The sequence below is a fragment of the Erpetoichthys calabaricus genome, chromosome 9, assembly GCF_900747795.2.
Source record: "Erpetoichthys calabaricus chromosome 9, fErpCal1.3, whole genome shotgun sequence".
Classification (NCBI taxonomy): domain Eukaryota; kingdom Metazoa; phylum Chordata; class Cladistia; order Polypteriformes; family Polypteridae; genus Erpetoichthys; species Erpetoichthys calabaricus.
The window spans coordinates 92,464,784-92,481,987 of NC_041402.2; the positions used below are offsets into that span (position 1 = coordinate 92,464,784).

Sequence of the window (17,204 nt, forward strand, 5' to 3'; positions counted from 1 at the left end):
TAAAGCATTTGAAATTTTTGAAAAATAACTTTGAAATGTTATTTTGCTGTGAGAAAGTGACGTAATGGTGTGGAGGTTTTCACATATACTTTGAGAACCTTAAGTGCCATTCATGAATTGGTCCAAAGCAACTGAGAAGAATTGTACCAGCAAAATTCAGCAATGTAATGCTGCAGTAAACTGATTCTGTTAGTATCTATTTCATTTGTTTATCCACTTTGGTTACAGTTACAGTGCCTTAATAAATTCAAAGATAAAATCTTGTGTCTGAGGTGTTTTGTTAATTTTTAATTACCTTCTCTGTCTAATCCTTAGATCTCATTTTACAGACATCTGAGTAAGTAACAGGTGAAGCTAATACACATTTGTACTAATGCTTCAATCATTAAAGTTAACTGCAGTGTGGTGCTAGTGCAAAATTTCACTGTAAAAATACTAAACATTTTTGTGTAGCCTGCCACAATAATGGTTCTGGACAAGTAGGTTTTCTACCATTTGCTTGAAAGAGAAAATCAAAATGAAATAGATACTGTATTTGCATAAGCAGTGCAACAAGTGTTACAGCAGTAGTGAATTGCCTGTGTCAATGGGAAGCAATCACAACTTTATTCCAATCATATGAGGCATGAAACCAAAAAAATGAAATAGTTTTTTTTTGTTTTTGTGTGTTTTTTTTTTTGGACATTGTACCACTACAATTAGAGAGATTAACAGCAGAATACTTTTAATGTATCAGCAGATATTTAAATTCTCTTGAACCTGTCATAATTCCCAGAAATTGTATTTAATATCAATGTATACACTTTAAATGATTCACACAGCTGGTATTTTATTAATGACATTATAGAAATATATCGGATCCTCCTTCTAGCTAAAGGTTATAAATAGGTGGCTCAAAGTACTGGATTCAACTATCTTTTAACACCAGTAATGACTTGGAGAAGCAGAACCAGTTACAGTAGCATCAAACACCAAGAAAAATTTTACTAGGAATGGAATAAACTTACTCGCACTGTATCCATTTAGATACCCCACCTACCACATAGTTGTAATTTATAAGTAAAAGGAATACCAAGTCACTGAATATAACTGACCTTGAGAGAGGGTAAAAAAAAACTCCAGACAACAGGAACTAGGCTTGTAATTAATATACTGTAGGTCCTTATGTTTTTATGCAGCAATGCTAACCATTACACCACCATGTTGTCTTAGCACTGACTTGTGAATGCTAAATTGATTTTTTTTTTCTGTCAAGTCATGAAAGTGATAGTTGTCTACTTAGTCTATTTGTTTCTCAGAACATGTAATATGTAGTGGGAAACAGTAAGAGTATAAAATGTGCTTCAGTGCAGCTACCTTTTTAGAATATATAGCTAAATAAATTACCATAATAGAGCTAGATTAGTTATTACCATTATATTGGCACTGAAGTCTAATGCAGGTACTAAAGAAGTATTCTGTGACATTCTCTCATACCAAGAAGGTCACACCTTTGAGACAGTTTTAAAATTAGTAGGAGACCAAGGTGTTCTTTGTGAATCTGTTTATCTGCTTTGATTGAACATTTCCTTTCTAACACTTGATACTAGGGATGGCTTAGACTTTAATATAAAAACATGGAAGGAAAACTGAGAGATAGAAGTATTTCTTGTTTATCTGTAAATTTAAAAATTAAAATCAAAATTCTTGCTGTTGATATACATATTCATTTCCATTTTACTTATTTGTCTAATTCACAAATTGCAGGATGTGCAGTGAAATTAACATTGTAGATGTTAATTAACACAGTATTTAACATTTGAATGAAAGGGAAATGTTATGCTATGTTAACATGAAGAGCAATACAAATCATGCTTTACATATAACTATTCTTTAAGACCATGTTAAGGTCATAGAGTCTACTCAGCAGTTAAAAGTGTTCCTATGCTCCTGTGTCACATTTGTCTTTATAAATAATGTTTCTTCAGGTTGTTGTGAAATTTGGAGTCCTATGTCTCCCACAAAGCAGCATCTGATCACTTCTGTTTGGACATTGTGCACAGTCCTCTACAATTTTAGTCTTTTTCTTTTTATTTGTGAGTCAAGCACTTCACTTATGAGCAGACCCCAAGCACGCTCACAGCCTTACCAGGAACCCATCCATCCATCCATCCTCTTCCGCTTATCCGAGGTCGGGTTGCGGGGGCAGCAGCTTGAGCAGAGATACCCAGACTTCCCTCTCCCCGGCCACTTCTTCTAGCTCTTCCGGGAGAATCCCGAGGCGTTCCCAGGCCAGCCGGGAGACATAGTCCCTCCAGCGTGTCCTGGGTCTTCTTCGGGGCCTCCTCCCGGTTGGACGTGCCCGGAACACCTCACCAGGGAGGCGTCCAGGAGGCATCCTGATCAGATGCCCGAGCCACCTCATCTCACCACTCTCGATGCGGAGGAGCAGCGGCTCTACTCTGAGCCCCTCCCGGATGACTGTGCTTCTCACCCTATCTTTAAGGGAGAGCCCAGACACCCTGCAGAGGAAACTCATTTCAGCCGCTTGTATTCGCGATCTCGTTCTTTCGGTCACTACCCATAGCTCATGACCATAGGTGAGGGTAGGAACATAGATCGACCGGTAAATTGAGAGCTTTGCCTTATGGCTTAGCTCCTTTTTCACCACGACAGACCGATGCAGAGCCCGCATCACTGCGGATGCCGTACCGATCTGCCTGTCAATCTCACGCTCCATTCTTCCCTCACTCGTGAACAAGACCCCGAGATACTTGAACTCCTCCACTGGAGGCAGGATCTCACTCCCAACCCTGAGAGGGCATTCCACCCTTTTCCGGCTGAGGACCATGGTCTCGGATTTGGAGGTGCTGATTCCCATCCCAGCCGCTTCACACTCAGCTGCGAACCGATCCAGAGAGAGCTGAAGATCACGGCCTGATGAAGCAAACAGGACAACATCATCTGCAAAAAGCAGTGACCCAATCCTGAGTCCACCAAACCGGACCCCCTCAACACCCTGGCTGCGCCTAGAAATTCTGTCCATAAAAGTTATGAACAGAATCGGTGACAAAGGGCAGCCCTGGCAGAGTCCAACTCTCACTGGAAACGGGTTCGACTTACTGCCGGCAATGCGGACCAAGCTCTGACACCGGTTGTACAGAGACCGAACAGCCCTTATCAGAGGGTCCGGTACTCCATACTCCCGGAGCACCCCTCACAGGATTCCTCGAGGGACACGGTCGAACGCCTTTTCCAAGTCCACAAAACACATGTAGACTGGTTGGGCGAACTCCCATGCACCCTCCAGGACTCTGCTAAGGGTGTAGAGCTGGTCCACTGTTCCGCGACCAGGACGAAAACCACACTGTTCCTCCTGAATCCAAGGCTCAACTATCCGACGGACCCTCCTCTCCAGAACCCCCGAATAGACTTTTCCAGGGAGGCTGAGGAGTGTGATCCCTCTGTAGTTGGAACACACCCTCCGGTCCCCCTTCTTAAAGATGGGGACCACCACCCCGGTCTGCCAATCCAGAGGCACTGTCCCTGATGTCCATGCAATGTTGTAGAGACGTGTCAACCAAGACAGCCCTACAACATCCAAAGCCTTGAGGAACTCCGGGCGTATCTCATCCACCCCCGGGGCCCTGCCACCAAGGAGTTTTTTGACCACCTCGGTGACCTCAGTCCCAGAGATGGGGGAGCCCACCTCCGAGTCCCCATGCTCTGCTTCCTCATTGGAAGGCATGTTATTGGGATTGAGGAGGTCTTCGAAGTACTCCCCCCACCGACCCACAACGTCCCGAGTCGAGGTCATCAGCGCACCATCCCCACCATATACAGTGTTGACACTGCACTGCTTCCCCCTCCTGAGACTCCGGACGGTGGACCAGAATCTCCTCGAAGCCGTCCGAAAGTCATTCTCCATGGCCTCCCCAAACTCCTCCCAGCAACCACCGAAGCTGCATTCCGCTTGGCCTGCCGGTACCCATTAGCTGCCTCCAGAGTCCCACAGGACGAAAGGGACCGGTAGGACTCCTTCTTCAGCTTGACAGCATCCCTCACCGCCGGTGTCCACCAACGGGTTCGGGGATTGCCGCCACGACAGGCACCGACCACCTTACGACCACAGCTCCGGTCAGCCGCCTCAACAATAGGGGCACGGAACATGGCCCATTCGGACTCAATGTCCCCCACCTCCCTCGGGACGTGGTCGAAGTTCTGCCGGAGGTGGGAGTTGAAACTACTTCTGACAGGGGGCTCTGCCAGACGTTCCCAGCAGACCCTCACAACATGTTTGGGCCTACCAGACCTGACCGGCATCCTCCCCCACCATCGAAGCCAACTCACCACCATGGTGATCAGTTGATAGCTCCGCCCCTCTCTTCACCCGAGTGTCCAAGGCATGTGGCTGCAAGTCCGACGACATGACCACAAAGTTGATCATCGAACTGAGGCCTAGGGTGTCCTGGTGCCAAGTGCACATATGAACACCCCTATGCTTGAACATGGTGTTTGTTATGGACAATCCGTGACGAGCACAGAAGTCCAATAACAAAACACCACATGGGTTCAGATCGGGGGGGCCATTCCTCCCAATCACGCCCTTCCAGGTCTCACTGTCATTGCCCACGTGAGCATTGAATTCTCCCAGCAGTATGAGGGAGTCCCCAGAGGGTATGCCCTCTTAGCACCCCCTCCAGGGATTCCAAAAAGGGTGGGTACTCCGAACTGCTGTTCGGTGCATACGCACAAACAACAGTTAGGACCCGTCCCCCCACCCGAAAGCGGAGGGAGGCTACCCTCTCGTCTACCGGGGTAAACCCCAATGCACAGGCTCCAAGTCGGGGGGCAATAAGTATGCCCACACCCGCTCAGCGCCTCTCACCAGGGGCAACTCCAGAGTGGTACAGAGTCCAGCCCTTCTCAAGGAGATTGGTTCCAGAGTCCAAGCTGTGCGTCGAGGTGAGCCCGACTATATCTAGCCGGAACCTCTCAACCTCTCGCACAAGCTCTGGCCCCTTCCCCTTCAGAGAGGAGACATTCCAGGTCCCAAGAGCCAGCTTCTGTAGCCGAGGATCAGACCGCCAAGGTCCCCGCCTTCGGCCACCACCCAACTCACACTGCACCCGACTTCCTTGGCCCCTCCCATAGGTGATGAGCCCATGGGAAGGGGGACCCACGTTGCCTCTTCGGGCTGTGCCCGGCCAAGCCCCATGGGTGCAAGCCCGGCCACCAGGCACTCGCAATCGAGCCCCACCTCCAGGCCTGGCTCCAGAGGGGGGCCCCGGTGACCCGCATCCGGGCAAGGGAAAACGCCGTCCAAAGTTTTTATTCGTCATAGGAGGTCTGTTGAACCACACTTTGTCTCATACCTCACCTAGGACCAGTTTGCCTTGGGTGGTCCTACCAGGGGCATAAAGCCCCGGACAACAGAACTCCTAGGATCATTGGGACACACAAACCCCTCCACCACGGTAAGGTGGCGGTTCGAGGAGGGGCAGACCAGGAACAAGAAGGTTATTTGCTCTTGTTGCTGCACTACCTTAAGTAGATGATAATGATCTTGAGTATTTATTTATCCAGTATTTAAAGCATTTTCATTCCAGCTGTCTTCCAGAACAGTTCCTAGGCACTTTAAACTGCTCTCTTTCTGTGGATAGCTTATTGGCAGGATAACTGTGAAACTCATCATTGTGAAAGTGTAGATTATTAAATAAACTACATATGAATCAAAACAAAAACCTAACCATTGCAAAGTCTTTTGCACCTTTCACTGCATTGATGTGTTTCACTGGTCAGCAAGCATTTTTTTACTGGGATTCTTTCATCTGTGCTTTAACAAATTTCACTTGCTGACTCCAAATCTGAAAACCGTTCTCGTCCAGCACGTGCCATTTTTTAGTTATGATGTTCCAGGTCTTGGACAACTAGGGTGACTGGACAGTAAAGGTGATGCATTTCAGCATTTAAGACATAAGTTTGGTCTCAAGAAAAGTGAAGCCAGAATTAAGGAAGATTTTTTGTTGGCCCTGAAATACCTGAACTGATGCTTGACAATGAGTTCAAAAAGAAACTGAAGCCAACTGAATCAGCACCCTCATTTGTGCAGTTTGTCCAGAATTTTCTTGACAGTCACAGAGTAGAGAATTATACTGCGCTTGTGGAGAATATGCTGAAAGTATATTAGCTTACGGGAGCCAGAAAGTCACTGAAGATGCATTTTTTACATTCTCATCTTGACTTTTTTCCACCAAATGTAAGCGATGTCAGAGATAAGCATGGGGAAAGATTTCATCAAGATATAAAGGTGATGGAAAACCAATATCGGGGAAAATTTACTCTGAGCATGATGGGTGACTACTGTTGGTTATTACAAAGAGAGACGGATGTGCAGTACAAGCACAAAAGCGAGTGCCTCCAACATTTTTGGACACGCTGACCTCATTTTTATATTGAGGTACATTGATATAGATATGCTTTAATGTGTCTCTGGTATATTCTTCTGGTTTGTTTTCAGAATAAACACATCAAAACAATTTTGGTGGGACACAGTCCAAACTCCAGATATCGTGTTGATATATTGATATTCAAAAGTGTCAAAATATCAATGATGTGTATTTCAAAAACCTGATGTGCTAGCTTAATTCTGATTTCATATATGAAATCAGTGTAAAGAACTTAATAAAGAGATGCTCTGAAGTTCCCAGAAGCAAACAAAAAATATTTTTTTGTAGACCAGTGTTTTTAACCGGCCTTGTCAGCGCCTCATTTGTGTATGAGGAAAAAACCTATTGGCATTTAAATGTATTTAGACATTGTGCTTTATTGGACTTCAGTACATATTTTACTTTGATTTCTTCTAATTTGTTGTCATCTTATGGTGACTGAAGCAATTGCATTGTATTTGACACAGTAGCTTAATTTTTCTAAGAAACTGGTTTTAAATTTTGGCCTGGACATTGCATAAGGTTTTGCACATTACCTTTTGTCACTATAGATTTTCCTCTTACATCCTAAATATGTGCAGACCAGGATCATAAGAATAAAACTCAATGAATTAAAGTTTTAACTCTCAATAGGCCCATTTAGTTTATCCTTTCCCATTACTCTTCTGTATTTCATTTGAGGTTGGCCACATATTTTAATTATATTTTAAGTAACCATGAAAAATAACATGCTTACCTTAATTGTGCTTAGAATGCAAAATTAAATTATTGCTATTAACATTCAATCTGTTCTAATTTAATACTGACAGCAGTAATTTTACTTTAGAATGGAAAGAGGCTTCGCCTCACCTTGGCAGTAGATAAAGTAAACGATATAGCTTTTTAGAAATGTCACATTATTTTATGTATAAAAAACTTCTTTATTTCTTTTTACTATATTGTCTTTTCTAGGCCATAACAGATTGCAAGATGGTACTGGATGTAGGTGAAGGGACTATGGAGCAGGTAGCAGGCCAAGGCAATCTTTGCAATGAAAAGCTTGGTGTAATCAAGAAAGAACTACAGCGAAATGGACTACGAAATACTGCACACTTGTCACCTTCCTCTTTTAATCAAACAAAGCCAAATCTTAGCTGCCAGGATCTTGGAATGGTTGAGAACGAGTTTATGAAGTCATTGCGTGCAGATACACGGAGACCAGAATGCAAGAAGTCACTGGGACTAGAGGTAAAGAGACCTTCTGTGTCAGAAGTAAAAAAGACCTTGGAGTCAAATATTTCAAAGCAGTTGGGATCAGCAGACATTAAGAAGCTTAACGTATCTAAGACGACTCGGGCTCCTGTGCCACCATCTCGAAGTTTGACCAGCCCAATGTTTAATGGACACCGTGCTTGGATGCGCCGAAGTGAGAGCACATGTGCCATGAATGGAGAAGAAATCGGGGGTCGCGGAAGGCTACGTCCTGCTACCTCTCTTCCTCATATTGCTAGAGCAATGCCCCTCACTCCACTGCCAGTATCGGGACGCAATTCTTGCCTTCTTGTTGCTCTACGACCAACCAATATTGAACAGGAGAGAGAAGCTTTTTTTCAGGCAGACTTTAAATATGAACCACAGTTTGAATATGCAGAACCACGGCCCACCAGTGTTCTTGAAAAGTATTCGGAGGGGTCTGGCCAGTTCCTCACACAGGTATATCTATGTCCTGTTGAGAGTTTGACTGCATGACTATATCATAGAATGTTACACTAAGTAACTTTTAAAATCTTTGCCAGAATCTTTTTTTTTTTTGTCTGTCACATTTTTTGTAACAGTTGCTACCTTTGTTGATTGTTGGTCTATTGATGAGTTTCCCAAATGCAGTCTCTTTCTCAAAATATGTTTGTCGTTGTAAACCATGTAGAAAAGTATGTTTCAGAAATATAAAGAAATTAAATAAATAAATAATCAGATACTTATTTTAATGGACGACTTAGTTAATTTAAATAGTATATTTCTGGAAGTTTAATTGTGTTATTTGTAAATATAGTCAACATATTCCAGATTTCATTAATATCATGCTAAAATCTTTATTATTTGTTTCTTCATATCATGTTTTTCTATAACAGAATTGAGATGAGGGTCATTTAAGAGAGCATAGTTGTCAAAATGTAACTTCCATAGAGTTGTCTAAAATGAAAAGAGATCTGTTGAGAAGATTCTGTGTTCAATCCAGCAAGAAAGCTTTTATTAGTGACAAAATAGAACTAAGACGTGTTTCTAAAAAGAGCAATAACAGCATTTGGAAGAGGGAAGAATGTATAAATATAACAACACACCCACAGTATGGTGCTTTTTTTCAGACTTTTGTGTTAAAATGATGAAGAAAAAGTTTAATTTCAAGATTTATATTTTTAGTTTGATGTAGCTGAACTATGTTTGATGAGAACAGTAAATTCAAAGTGCAGTAAAAAATGGGTCTTGCTAATACTAATCTTTTGCTACATCTTTATTTATTCAATACAATTAACAATTGTGTTAAGGCGAGCCTCTCACAAAAGGACTTCACCCCCAGATTTACTGCCAGTAGTATTTACAAGATAAATAAAATTTCACCTTTAGTAAACACAAAAAAAGCTACAGGAAGGGATGATCACAAGAAGAAAAAAGTAGTTAAAAACCAACAAACCTGCTGCCTGTCTTGATCTAGCTACAAAGGCTTTGCATATTCCTTCATGAGCGGTGCTTTTCACAGCACAATTCAACAGCAAGCACTCCATTTACCCTCACTCTTTCTCTTTACCTCTCTTTTTATCTTTTTCTGACCCTAGCTATAAAGTCTCTAAATTCATCCTGCTTCTGTAATGCCATCCTAGAGACAACATTGACATTTCCACTAAAGACACCTCCCACTTAAGCCCATGTCACATTTGACGACTTTTCCGATGGTTTTCTTTCTCAGACTTCCTTTAAATAATCTTTGCGACTCTGGGGAAGTTGCGACACACTCCCTTGACTGCCAGTCATGTAACCTGATATATCCAGCGGCTCACCTTGATGTAGCTTTTGTCTTAGGGGCAACACTGTGTATGTGAGGGCTAACAAACACTGAGTGTTCAGGGCATGTAATGCAGGTATGAGAAATAAGTAATGTCTTGTTTTGGACCTGATAAACCAAAGAAACACTAGTCTTATTAATGTTGCATGACAAAATGGACAAAGGGCAGAAAATGTGGCTAAACTCACCATACCTATAAAACCTTTGCATGAGGACCTGTGCTGTCAGGCAGCAAATTATTGGCTGTCAGAAAAGGGGTAAGCGCACGATACTTTGTAAATGTGAAACTGCAGGAAAGTCATTCTTCAGTCTAATCCGACATACCCTGTGACTTCTAGTCATGTAATCTCACATCCTCTGGCAATGAGATCTGCAACTGCAACCAACTTTCTTTCTTTCTTTCTTTCTTTCTTTCTTTCTTTCTTTCTTTCTTTCTTTCTTTCTTTCTTTCTTGAGGTCTTTGTAGTTCCACTGCACCTTGCAACTTTTTGCCAACCAAGCACCATCCACAACTACTTCCGAGAGAGTATTGTTACAAAGAATTGTATGACATGCAATTGAAAGAAATTACAGTTTTAAAGAGTAGTGGGTTTCAAAAAAACGTGACATAAAGTTTTCAAAAGGGTGCTATGGATTGACATTTCTGAAACTGCATCAAGTTCTAAGAAAATAGTGATAGATACCACATCATTATAGTATTACAGCGGAAATGTCTTTTAATTTGACAGTGAGGTCAGAACCCATAGTGGAAAGAAAAAGATATTCATATTTATATCAGTGGTTCAGGTTAATGGAAGCTTTTTAAATATTGGTGGAGTCACACTTTACAATGCTCTTAATTTAAAGTTCGTTGGATTTCTATAATGAAGTGACCCAATTTTGAATAGCCAATAAGCTTCATTTCTGGTTTTGTGAATCAAAGTGACCTGTAAAAAGTGGTGAATGAGAATGTGTACAGGTTTTGTACCTGCTCAACTGGACTGCTTTCTCTGCTCTATAAAATAAAAATAGATAGACAAACCCATACTGAATTAAAAATTTCCAAGACCTACCACTTACTGAATGTACACAAAGCAAAATGTTAAAAAGAAAGAGTTAACAGCTGCTGAATTGTATGTTGAGTTACCGGAGTTAACAAGAAGTTGCATTTAAGGGAAATCTACTTTTGTGTTTGTGTAGATGGAACCTGTTCTGCCTAGCATTACGGTAACTCTTACTAGTTTGAGATGAGCAGGGGAATGAACCACTCTAAAGGTGTAAGATGAGAATGTCCACAATAAAACATTCCTCAGTCTAGACAGTATCAAATTGGTTTAATACTATTAGTATGTTAGTCTGTCTGCTGTACAATCGATTTAAGTAGCCAAGTATGTAATAAATAATTCAAGTTATCCTTAATCTGCTCATTTTTTGCATCTGGCCTCATTGGGGTGGAGTGGGGGTCTGGGGGTGTTTATTACCAGCCTCCTTCCTTGAAGCAGATTTTATACACAAATTGCTTTAAATGAAATGCCATAACTGCTCAGTAGACACTGCAGCTTGCCAATTTTAACAAAAGTACAATAAATTCCGTTAACCCATTTGTCATGCAGTCCTAGCAAATGCTGGTGTCTTTGGCATCAGGTTGAATTTTTGCATGTTTTGTTTACTGCAGTGCTGCAAACTGCTGAACTTTACTTCAGCGTTTCTTCCAGTTACCGAGGCAACCTGTAAATAATACACAGACAAATCAATTCATATTTTATGTAATGTTTATCTTCTGGAAAAACAGCTGTGTATCCAGGAGTTACTGAAAGAGTAAAACCTCAATATAACATGAAGTGGATTTACAGTGAAGTGTAAATGTCAGAGGAAACCGAGATATACATGTCTTGCAGTGAAGTTTCAGATGCGAAGAATGGCAGAAAAGTGATCAGTGCCCATTATTCTTTACATCTTTTCCAGTCATACATGTGTCGTTTATCACATCCAGGGTTTACTTGGTTCGCAAGAAATCTGCGAGCTAAAACAACAATTTACAAAACTATAATTCAAACAGAATTGCTCCAAAGCACTGTGACTGACTTATTTGTTTGCTTAAATTGGATTTATTTCACTTTTTTATTAAGCTAATAGGAGATAACGATAGTGTAAGGTCCTTTTGGGTAGCTGAGAGTGCTGTCCATCTAGAGCTCAGAATTGCTTACTGATGAAATGGTTGTTAAGTGCAGAATGCATATTTTCAGCTACTGTATATCACTGCTTGTCTCTCTGTTATAAAAGAAAAATCTTGAGACAAAACTATTGCCAAGAGATTTTTTCAAGTTGGTAGAGGGGGTCCCGCCCTCCTTTCAACCATTTCTGGTTAACGGCCCACGGCCACAGTCCTCTCACGTCTCATTCGTGTGAATGCTTTTGTCAGACACAGTTCTTGCGCTCTCAGCTCTTATATATTTTTACTTTTTCCTCACTTTAAGTTCCCAATAAAAGAAGACTTATTATGTCCAAATCTTATTGAAGAATTTTATCCCGTAGGGTTATCAACAGAAGAAATGAGTACACGGGCAATCCTAGCACTGAGAAACGATGAAGTCAAACTAATTAACACGAAAATTGTTGATCCGTTACAGGGCATATTGGTTAAATGCGTATCAATAGACTATGCTGAAAAGGTTGGTGGTGATGGTGCAGAACATGAAAACATCAACTTACAATATCTCATAGAATATCTACAACCGTTTAAACCGTCCGGTCTTCCACCGGCCGAATTACTATTGAAAGAAGGATGTATCGTGATGTTATTGCATAATTTATGAGTGATGGGCCATGCAATTGGACAGGATTAGTTGTATTGAAAATTGGTCGAACAATTTTAACATGTAAAATTTTAACAGGTGACAAGAAAGGTAATGTAGCACATCTTCAGCAGATAACATTAGACGCCAAAGGAGATCTTGATATGCCATTCATAGTAAAGCATTTACAGTTTCCCGTTAGAATACTTGAGCGAAGCGAGCACGGGGCAGAGCCCCCTAGTTTACTTGAAAAAAAAAATCTGAAGACTGTCGGCATGTGATTGAAATCCTAAATGAGTGTGCATACACACGTCTTTTATTCTTTTTGTATACATGAATACAGGTTGCTCCCATAAGGAGAAACCTGTGAGCATGAATGCTAAGCAACCCAGAGGGATCTGTTTTAAATTTAGCAGCACACAATGGATTGATCAGCAGCCAAAAGACAGTACACATTAAATCTATTTTTTTTAATGAGGGGTACCCTGATGACTAGGAGAAAAAGGTTGTGAATCTTTTAGAAGTTTCTTTTCTGATCTTTATCTAAGTTGTCAAAAAAGACAAAGAACATCTGATTAAATAGACTGCAAACATATAAAGAATTACAGCATCATATCTTTATTAAAATGTATTGTGTAAATATTCAACTTCTGGTATGGCAAAATCATTTGAGCTCTTAGAATTAATAGCTGGTTGAATCTCTTTTAGAAGCAAATTTGATCAGACAGGCATTTTAACCCATCACACTGAATTTCCTCAATTTGTTGGCTGCCTGCCTGACTGTTGTGAAGAACAGGAAGCCAAACTTGTGGGATATTTTTATAAGAAAGGGGAGCTCAAATTAGCATTTAAATGCCATCTCTTTGATTAGAATACCTTATTCTAGTTCTCATCTTGCCTGACATATTGTTCCATAGTTGACCCTTTTGAGTAACAGATCCAAAAAAGAAATAACAAAGTACAAATTTGTGCAAACTATTTTTCATACTGTTATTTGATGTATAAACCATGTTACAATTAATGAATTACAGGTCAGTCAGACATAACATGTTACATTTTATTCCAATCAAATATGATATATCATCCCCTACCCATGTAAAAAACAAGAAGTCAGATGATTTACCATTGTCACATAACCATAATTATAAGTCAAAATTAAAAAGGACTCCTAACAGATATGCCATTCATAAAATTCTTGTAAAATTTTAGATTGTTCCTCTCTCTGTCTCTCTACAGGTTTAGAAATCATTGACTATGTTCACCCTTTGCCCCCTTCAAAGGTTGTATTGGAGCAGACATTTTACAGTTCCTTATAAAGTAAATTTGATTTTTTTTCTAATTTTAAGTACACTAGGGGACATCATTTTATCCTTTCCTCACAGCGTTATGGTATGTTGGTTAGGATTTTACCAGTCAGGTAAAATAAGGTGACATGCTAGCTATGTGGTGTACATTTTCACAGTTGATTGTTCATTTAGCAGCACTGGCCTTCTATTAGACAGATATTATTGTGAAAGTCTGATCAACAAATTAACATTTTTTTTAATGGGCTAAGTGTGGGACATTTTCAAAACATCTTTTCCCAGCAAGGCAGATTTGTGACAACAGTCATCAAAATTGGAAACTTGATCTTGAGTAATTTCAAATAATCTGAGTCAGGAGAAATATGTGTGTATACAATTTTAGATTGAAGTAAACAAGTTTCCTAATAATTGTATTTTATCAGTTGCTGACTTTGATTATTGTGTTTCTTTTATCAGACTGTCATTTCTGCTATTATTAACTTAATACTGATGAGAAGTAATTCTTGCAGTAATAGAGAATATACCAAGGGTTCTTCTATAAAACTACTGTATATTTTGTCAGTTCACTTCAGTCCTTCATCTATATTAGGAATAAGAAAGACTTGCTTTTCCTTTGCTGATTAGCTACCAGAATTACTAAAACTACAGAGCTCTGCAAGGCAGTCTTCTTGATTTTTAAGTCAATATTTCCATTGGCTGTAGGGCATAGAAAAATGTCAAAAATGTTCAATTTGTTCTCAATACAGTAATCCCTCCTCCATCGCGGATTTTCTTATTTCGCGGGTGGCTCTGGAACGCAACCCCCGCGAAGTAGAAACCATATGTTTATATGGTTATTTTTATATTGTCATGCTTGGGTCACAGATTTGCGCAGAAACACAGGAGGTTGTAGAGAGACAGGAACGTTATTCAAACACTGCAAACAAACATTTGTCTCTTTTTCAAAAGTTTAAACTGTGCTCCATGACAAGACAGAGATGACAGTTCTGTCTCACAATTAAAAGAATGCAAACATATCTTCCTCTTCAAAGGAGTACGCGTCAGGATCACTGAATGCCAGAAAGTGACAGAAAACCAAACAAATCAATAGGGCTGTTTGGCTTTTAAGTATGCGAAGCACCGTGCAGCATGTCGCTTCAGGAAGCAGCTGCACACAGAAGGTAGCAACGTGAAGATAATCTTTCAGCATTTTTAGACGAGCATCCGTAGCGTCTAGGTGTGCGAACAGCCCCCCTGCTCACACCCCCTACATCAGGATCAGAGAAAGTCAGCGCAAGAGAGAGAGAGAGAGAGAGAGAGAGAAACAAAAGTAAGTTGGGTAGCTTCTCAGCCATCTGCCAATAGCGTCCCTTGTATGAAATCAACTGGGCAAACCAACTGAGGAAGCATGTACCAGAAATTAAAAGACCCATTGTCCTCAGAAATCCGCGAACCAGCAAAAAATCCGCGATATATATTTAAATATGCTTACATATAAAATCCGCGATAGAGTGAAGCCGCGAAAGGCGAAGCGCGATATAGCGAGGGATCACTGTATACTGAAACACCATATCCCTCTTTTTTTTACTGTTATGATTCCTATAGAACAGGACAGAACAGTAAAATATCATGAATAAAATAACATTCTCAAAGCCACTTAGTCCAGTTCAGGAGCTTTTGAAGAGCCAGAGCCTATCTTAGTACAGGATACAATGAAGCGAACAGTTCTGAACAGGGGGTTTGGTCATCGCTGGGCCCACTCATGTACTCGTCAACACTACACGGGAGATAATTTGCAATTGCCTGGCAATCTGACCTGCTCATCTCTGGGGATATGGTAGGAAGCGAGAGTACCCACTGTGCCACCGAAAATATTACAAATATCGGTTCTAACTGTTGTGACATCACTAGGGGGTGTACCAGCCACCCTACCCGACACAGACAGATGCTAGAGTTACAGTCATAAAAGCACACATGATTTATTTTTCTTTGTCCCTTGTGGGAAACACCTTCCCCAGTCCCCACAAGTCTAACATGCAGTCCCAAAGCACAACACACTTCTTTTCTTTCTTTTTCTTATCTTTATCCTTCACTGTCCCCCGGCAAGTGTTGTCCTCCTCCTCCTCCTCCCGACTCTGGCTTCCGGAGTAGTGGCTGCATCCTGGTGCTTGATGACCTATTTCTGCCAGCACTTCCAGGTGTGACTGAAGAGCTGCTCTTTAGGGCTCAGCAGCAGCTACAGCACCCCTGGAGGCACCCAAATGTCCCAACAGGGCTGCACCAAACTCCAACTCCCATGAAGCCCTGCGGGAGTCCTAGGTTCCGGCTACAACTCACGGAGGCTGCCATCTGCTATCCAGGGGAGGTAATGCTTTGGATTGGCTGGCTCCCCCGTTCCTCCCAGCATGGAGGTGTCCCGGCCAGGCAAGGGCCCCGGCTGTCCGCCACACTGTCTACTACTGAATGAATACTTACCATTCTCGCCTTACATTTTCTTGCAATATGTTTACACTATTTATGTCATTAAAGTATAGTTTTCTTGGTATCCTAAGTTGCTGAATTTCACTTGTTGGATATTTTTCGCTACTTTCATGAAGTTTAGGTCTTTAGTTCTGCAGTTCAGACTAAGCATTCATTCAACTACAGAACAAGTACACATACTGGAGTATTCAGAAGCAGGGTCTTCTAGGCAAAGCTCAGGCTGATAACATACGGCTTCTGAGAGCCGCTATAAACCAGACATCATAGGTTCAGTGCAAATCTGCAAACGGTGAGTCCATGACAGTACAACTTTCAAGAAGGCTGTTCTTGTATGTTCCTCATTTTATTATGTTGCTGGGCAGTGTTGAATTAATGTTTAAATAAGTGATACAACTCCATTTGTCCTCACAGGTGGCACAGTGGTACTGCTTTGCAGTAAGGAGACTGTGGAAGACTGTGGGTTCGCTTCCCGGTTCCTCCCTGTGTGGATAGCGCTTTGAGTACTGAGAAAAGCGCTATATAAATGTAATGAATTATTATTTTATTACATCACTCCTCCCTTTTTTCTCAAGTTGCCAAGACCTTTTTGGCAATTTCTAGGCCTGCAGCTGTAATTTTGGTTTCTATCATCTTGCCATATACCTTGTTGCACGGCTCATACAGAGTCTCATTCCCAGTGCCAGCTTGAATACACTTATATGTGTCTACATGCAACCTAAATCTATGTGTAAAACAAGCAAGTATAGCAAAAGTAATATGTGATTCTATGTATGACCTATTAAAGAATTAACCATTGATTATGTTTGCTGCACACTACTGGCATGCTGTTGCAAAATGAATATGTGGGATAATATAAATCTTACTTGTTTATCAGTATTATCATTTTTTATTTGTTTATTTATTTTTCACTCCTGCACATTTCTGTTTGTGAAGGTTAAGATCATTCTGTGTCATCCACATGATTAACATCTGAACAGAAAATAAGAGTATTACAAGTTGATGACCTGTAAATGCAAGTTTTTTCTGACAGTCATTGGAGATATTGTGAATAATGGAAAAGGGGGAATCATTTTTCTAGGTTGCTATAGATGTGCTCAAGATTTGGTCTCAATTACTCTGCTGATAAGGTAGTATCATTCCCTTAATATGACTTCCCACTTACTTCTCAAATGTTTTTCATAATTCTAAAATCTTGAAAAGG

At 40.9% G+C, this 17,204-nt stretch overlaps 1 protein-coding gene across 2 annotated transcripts in view; it reads left to right on the forward strand.

Moving 5' to 3' along the window:
• kiaa0895l overlaps window positions 1-17,204 on the forward strand; it is a 72,827-nt gene that overhangs the window by 12,159 nt on the left and 43,464 nt on the right. Inside the window, exon 2 of one of the 2 annotated variants that reach the window (XM_028809900.2) lies at window positions 7,380-8,120. The exons of the other annotated variant lie outside the window; for it this stretch is intronic. Within the exon in view, the coding sequence (XP_028665733.1) occupies window positions 7,398-8,120 (723 nt within the window). The 5' untranslated portion in view covers window positions 7,380-7,397. The remainder of the gene's footprint in view (window positions 1-7,379; window positions 8,121-17,204) is intronic. 2 annotated transcript variants of the gene reach the window in all.